This window comes from Neofelis nebulosa, chromosome 8 (genome assembly GCF_028018385.1).
Source record: "Neofelis nebulosa isolate mNeoNeb1 chromosome 8, mNeoNeb1.pri, whole genome shotgun sequence".
Lineage (NCBI taxonomy): Eukaryota > Metazoa > Chordata > Mammalia > Carnivora > Felidae > Neofelis > Neofelis nebulosa.
Genome location: NC_080789.1, coordinates 80,062,851 through 80,069,670, shown reverse-complemented (window position 1 = coordinate 80,069,670; position 6,820 = coordinate 80,062,851). Strand labels below are relative to the sequence as shown.

Here is a 6,820-nt window from a genome sequence, read left to right as displayed (position 1 = left end):
GAAGAAGTCAGTGACGTTTGGGGCCTACTCCAAATGTTATAGGCATCATCCAACCTAAAATTAATGACATCCAAAAACTGATTTACTTCATCAATAATCTTAACATCTTAGTTTCATTCTGCAATGGTCCAGCAAAGATAAACAGCAAAAATATATATGTAATCCAAAAGACATAAAATACATGGAAAGAATGGCAATGAATGGACTTCAAACAGCTATGAGGATTCCACAGACAAAACAGATGGGTTTCTCACCTATTAACTGAATAAGGTGCTACCTCCTCACCCTCAGTTCCCTAATGTGCCCCAGGTCTCTACTACCCCCAAAATTTGACATAAGGATCACTTCTCGGCCTTTTGGCTAAGATCAAGTACAAAATTTGACATAAGGAAATTAATACAAATACCATTTTACTGTAAAGTGACTAGAATCAGGCCACAAATACCTGAAAGTGTTTGACAAGTCAAAGTACACTTCTTACTAAATTGTGTTTAGTGGCAGTCATTTTCCACTCTATTTTCACAATATCATATAACCAAAGCAAGCCAGCTGGATTCCTTATCTCCTTTTATGGTCTTACCTTGATCATTAATTTTTCCTTTCACGGAATCTAGAATAAGAGAATACTCAGCATTAATGCATCCAACTAAATATTTTATATTCCTTTATTCTTCTGAGTATAAAAGTGATACATGAACCTTGCAAAAAATTTCAAAATACAGAGTCCAAAGAAGATAAAAAATCTCTTGTAGTACCATCCAGTAAGTAACCAATACTCATATTTTAACAAATCTGTCAAAGTCCTATGGTATATATACAATATTATAAAAAGTTGTATGCCACTTTACGCCATTAAAACCATTCTCCTCCACTTAATTTATTGTGACTATTTTTCCATACTAAATATTTCACATAAATTTTAATGATTCTATATTTTTGATCCACATAGATGTAACATCATTTGTACCAATGTATTTTAATTTGTAATTTCAAAATATGAAAGATGAGTCAGATCTTTGAAAACTACACACGGGGTATACATTTTGTTGTCATTGAAAAATGTCTACACTAAAGGTTTTCTATGTTTATCTGAACACATAAATTGAATATATGTAATAATGGGCTCCTGAGTTGACACCTACCCATACACTGGTTCTCAGCCAGGAGGATTCCCATTAGTTAAATGGATGCATTTCTTACTCATTCACTGGATATGGAGCTACCTCCTTACCCTCTTCTCCCTAACTGGCCCCAGCTGAAATGTCATTTCCTTTACTCAAACAATTGTTGCACACTATTTACTAGGCACGGTTGTAGGTTTTGGAAATAACCACAGTGGGGTATGTTTGGCGGGACTGAGGAACAGCAAGAACGGTGGTATGTTAGTGCAGAGTGAGCATAGGGGAAAATGATAGGAGAAGAAGAGAAGGAGGTGGCTGAGATCCAAATTATATAGCATCTTGTAGACCACTCTAAGGACTTTGAATGAGCTGGGAAAACATTGGAGGATTATAAGCAGAGGAGTAACATGATAATCTGAATTATTCATTTTAAAATAGTCATTCTAGCTGTTATGAGTAAAACAGACTAAACAAAGACTTGTATCAGGATGCTACAGTAGAACTGCTCAGAACTACTTGCTGGAAAGCTCACAGATTAACTATACACAATATGGGATATGAGAAGATAAGTCAAGAACGACCAATATCCTTAGCTCGAACAATTAATTAATAAATGGGAGTTGTCATCCACTGAGATGGGAAATATTGGTGAAGGAAGGAATCTGGAGTCAGGGTAAGAAATTCAGAGTTCAATTTTGGTCACATTAAATTTGAAATGCTTGTTAGATATCCAAGTGGAGAGGGAGGTGATTGGTGATACAGTGCTGGAGGTCAAAAATAAAAAAGAATTTGGCACTACATTTGGGAGTTATTTGTGTACTGATGGTATTGAAATCTAGGAATTGGGTGAGGTCACTAAGGAGTGAGTACAGGTAAAGAAGAAATGAGAGTCCAAGACTGGGTCCAGGGACACCTCTACCTTTAGTGGTAGAGAAAACAAAGAGCAACCAGCCAAGAGACGCTGAAGGAGACCAGTGAGGTAAGACAACAGCCAGAGAGTGGTTTCCTTCAGGCCAAGACAAATAGATTCCAAAAGGAAGGTGAGCTTATCTGGGCCAAATGCTGTTGGGGCTGAGAAGGAACTGTTGGGATCTGGATGTGGGGATGTCATTAGTAACTTTGGTAAGTCCAATGCCTGTGGAACGGTAACAAAGAAAGCCCTATGGGAATGGATTTAAGAAAAAAAATGAGAGAGCAAAAGAGGAGACAGTAAGTAGAAATAAATTTTATGGCCTTTGTGATAAGAGAACAAACAAACCTTAAGTTTTCCTACAATTCTATTACCATCCTTTACCAAACTAAACAAGATCCTTCCATTGTATATTATTTTTGCATATATTTTTCCTTTAAAACAGTACAGTTCTTTCTTCACTCTATACTGTATGATTATTTGATTACTGACTATCTCCTCCACTAGACTATAAACTCTACTAGGGCAGAGACTGTTACCAGACTAAATTAAATACTTTTAGTAGGAATGTGTCTCCAATTGTATTCCAATTACATTTTTTAATGAGTATAAATTGATTAATCTCTTATTAAAAGTTTATTTATTTTAGAGAGAAAGAGGCGGAGGGGCAGAGAGAGAATGGAGACAGAGAGTCCCAAGCAGGCTCCACACTGAGTGTGGAGCCCCACTCAGGGCTCAGTCTCATGAACTGTGAGATCATGATCTGAGCCAAAATCAAGAGTCAAATGCTTAACTGACTCAGCCACCCAGGTGCACCTAAATTGATTAATCTTAAGGATGGAAGCAATTCTAATAACTTCCAAGTTGCAAATGTTTTCTCCATGATACCCAATTTCTATGATTTGCAATAGTTCTAGATTAATAGTTCTGATTTTTCATAATGTTATCGGTGTCTTCACCCAAACCATGGGAATGTAGGCCAAAGCATATTTTTAAATAATCTGACTGCAACCAATATAAATGAACTATCCACCAAAAAAATGAAAAACAACAAATTGCTCTTGATATTAGCACATTAAGGAAATTAATTTCAAAAGAGAAAAACTTTCTGAAACTTTAATGCTAAGGAAAAAGTTTCCTACTATATTTTTATAATCACCTAAATATCCAGAAAAATAGACAAAATTCTTAGATGCTATAAGAAAAAAAATGATAAATCTGATTGATATTATACTTTATAGAGGTTTAGCTGGAGGTCTCCACAAATTGCAGAAGTCATACTTCAAACACTGTCTTTTCTTCTCCCCCAAAGCTGACTAATAGAGAATTCAATCCGTTTATTTAATGACAGATTTTTCCTAATAAAGCACAAAACAAACAAAAATATATTCATAAACATATATGAAAGCAATAGACTTACCAGAAATATGAAAAGAATATCTCAAAGAAAATTCTTCCAACGCCAAACTGACATTGTATGTGAAAATCAACATCATTAGAGGACCACGAGATTTTAATGAAGGTGAATTTCCTGCACATAATTTTCCTGGCCCAAAATTAAGAAAAAAACAAAGAAGCATACAAAAACTTACTATTCATCAAAGCAAAGGTTATTGAACAAAGTAGGAGAAAAACAATCCTGTTTTTGAAATTACAAATTTATACTGTATGCACTCCCAAGAATATAAAAATGAGAAAATTAAGCAGAATAAAACCCAGTTAGAATAGAAAGAAAGATGTTCCAGATTCCTGGAATCTAAGCAGTTCTAAGGAAGGGGTCCTAAACCAAACAAAACACAGGACTCAGTTCTTACAATGTCTGGAAATAACCTAGATAGATCTCTCTCTCTCTTTTTTTTTTTTAAGTTTGTGGGTTTTTTTTGTTTGTTTTTTAATTTCTAAGTAATCTCTACACCTAATGTGAGGCTCAAACTCACAACCCCGTGATCAAGAGTTGCATGCTTCAGGGGCGCCTGGGTGGCGCAGTCGGTTAAGCGTCCGACTTCAGCCAGGTCACGATCTCGCGGTCCGTGAGTTTGAGCCCCGCGTCAGGCTCTGGGCTGATGGCTCGGAGCCTGGAGCCTGTTTCCGATTCTGTGTCTCCCTCTTTCTCTGCCCCTCCCCCGTTCATGCTCTGTCTCTCTCTGTCCCAAAAATAAATAAAAAACGTTGAAAAAAAAATTTTTAAAAAAAGAGTTGCATGCTCCATTGACTGAGCCAGCCAGGTGCCACTAGGTAGATCTCTTTAAAGTGATATATTATAAAAGAAGATGACGTGGTCTAGCTAAGTCCTCAGGGAACTATATATCTATATCTAGGGAACTATATCTATAGCACAGCTAAATGAGTAAGAGGCAAGATGTAGCAATTAGCATGCTTCCCATGACAAACCATTTATAACTTTAAGTGATCATACAGTAGTATTTTCTGAAACATTCTAACAAAGGTAGTTTGGTCTAAACACTCAATAGTATCAAAGTTTCAAGTCAACAATTCTAAGAATTAAGCTTTTCACTATTACAGAGAAACTCTGCCCTTTTTAGTAAACAGATGGCCATAGAATCAACTTCATTGTGTCAAGAAACAAAGTAAGAGATTTACTTCAGATTGCATAGTAACTGATATGAGAATATTCACTAACCTTTCTTAACTGTGAAAAGAGGCTAATGGTTAATCAGGGCTTTATGCTCTCAAGATCATGTGGATCCATAGTTTGTCATTTCTTGTAAAATGAACAGAATAAAAATCAAAGCTTTGGAGATTCTGGTTTTAACTTGAAATTTAATCACAGCTGAGTGATCCAAAGATATTGGAGCCTATACATTTATTTTTACAGATTTGAAATTTTTTAATACTGATTTGTTAACATTCCCTACGTTATTTACCTTAAACTTTTCTCAGAGCTGTTGAAAATCTCAAGTTTCTTGTTTTTAAATTTTGTTCCTATTGGGGTAGAGGTTTTTAATTTTATAGGAATTTATTGACAATTTCCTGTTTCTTCCATTGCTTTTATATGAGAAGGTCCTTCTCCATCAATAAATATTTACCCATTTTTTTTTCTACTCTGTATGGCTTAAGAAAAATGCTTAACTCTTTTCAATCAGCTCTTGTACAAAATTATGAAAAATATAATTTATATTTTCCTCTCTGATTTGTAAAGCCAAATTTCTTATACGTTCCCTTTTGGTCTATTTATTTCTACTCATGTGTGTTTCTGTGTGTATGTACTAGTCTGTTTTAATTATCATTGTTTTAAAGTATGTTTTAATATCTGATAATGTGCCTCATCACAAAAAAAAAATCAAAACCTTTGGGGACTCTGGTTTTAACTTGAAATTTAATCAAGACAGTCTCTCAAAACATTTTCAGATAGTCCTATTTATTGTACAGATAAATAGTTATTATCAGTTTCTTCCTCACTCTCTGAAAAAAAAAATTCCTATGGGATTTTTCTGGGAAATATACTATATTTATATATTAATTTAGTGTGAACTAATGTTAATTCTGTCTTCCAGGTTTAGAACATGGTACATTTCTCCATTCATATCTGTATGTTTGTGTGTATGTGTGTAAAGTTTTATATTTGCACAATAAATCTCACACTTAATTTTAGGGTTATGTCAAAAAAGAAATCAACAAGCCCAAAATGGAGTCATTTATGTGAGGCCATGTCACTAAACTGGGGTTTAATACCTAACCCAATTGCAGTTCAACCTCCCCCAGAAAATGGAGTCTTAACCAGTCAGTTGGGAATATTCTGGTTAGCACCAATGAAGTAATGTGTCATATGGGCCCTCTCCATTCCCCAAAGGAAGAGGAAGTAATCTGTATTAAGAGTCTCTTTTCTTTTGCTAACTGTCCTGCTTTTTTTTGTCTATAAAGCCCTTCCATTTTGTATAGCTCCTCAGAGTATCTCTCTACTTACCAGATGGAATGCTGCCCAAGGCAGGAGTCCCTTAATAAAGACAATTAAGTCTTCACGTTTATTTGGTTGAATTTTCTTTAACAGATGTTCTTATAGTTTTTTGTTGCTAATTATAATGATTTTTCCATTCTATCTTCTATTAATTTTACTGGTATGGTTTTAAGGGTATAATCGCTGTATGTTTAATTTATATCTTTTTTTCCTTATGTGACATAGTTCTACATAATACATTTTTCAATATTAAACTATCTTTGCATTCTTAAGATAAATCATATTTGGCTATGTTTAATAGTGAGTAACCTACTGACCTTAAGCACTGAGTTAACCCCCAGAACTTGTATATTTAATTTGCAAAAACTGAAATTTTAGGAAGTAGGAAATAGTACATATATTTTATGAACTTATTCTAAGATAAACAGGTATATAGTTCCATTAACATTCTGAATTATAACTGACATAGCTAATATACTCTCCCCTCTTTTTTATTTCTTTGTTCTTCCAAACTTTGTGTACTCTGACAATGCATTCATGGAGAGGCATTAGTGAAACATCAGTCTAATCTTTTCTTCTAAGCAACACAATTTTAAGAGTAAGAATGAAAACGTATGTTTATAATTCAAAGACAGCAGAAGCTTGCTCTCTTTTATATTGATTAACATGCATTCTTCCATTTAATTCCCAAAACAATCTCATTGGCAGTACAAGTAAAACATCTTATAGGCAGGAAAGGAAGAAGTGTAGATAATTTCCAAGGATCCCGGGCACAGATTCTGCATTCTCCCCATAATAAGCTGTGGCCTTGTTGGTGCTCAATGGGCTCAGGAACCAGGAACTATCAGTGTTTATTAACATTTCCTCAAGTAG

The 6,820-nt window shown here is 34.6% G+C and overlaps 1 protein-coding gene across 1 annotated transcript in view; it reads right to left on the bottom strand.

The window, feature by feature from the left end:
* Positions 1–1,956: 1,956 nt before the first annotated feature.
* OVCH1 (ovochymase 1) overlaps positions 1,957–6,820 on the bottom strand; it is a gene marked incomplete at its 5' end in the record, with an annotated part of 61,385 nt that continues 56,521 nt past the window's right edge. The window contains 2 exons of the mRNA XM_058682240.1: positions 1,957–2,256; positions 3,411–3,577. Of these exons, the coding sequence (XP_058538223.1) occupies positions 1,957–2,256; positions 3,411–3,577 (467 nt within the window). The remainder of the gene's footprint in view (positions 2,257–3,410; positions 3,578–6,820) is intronic.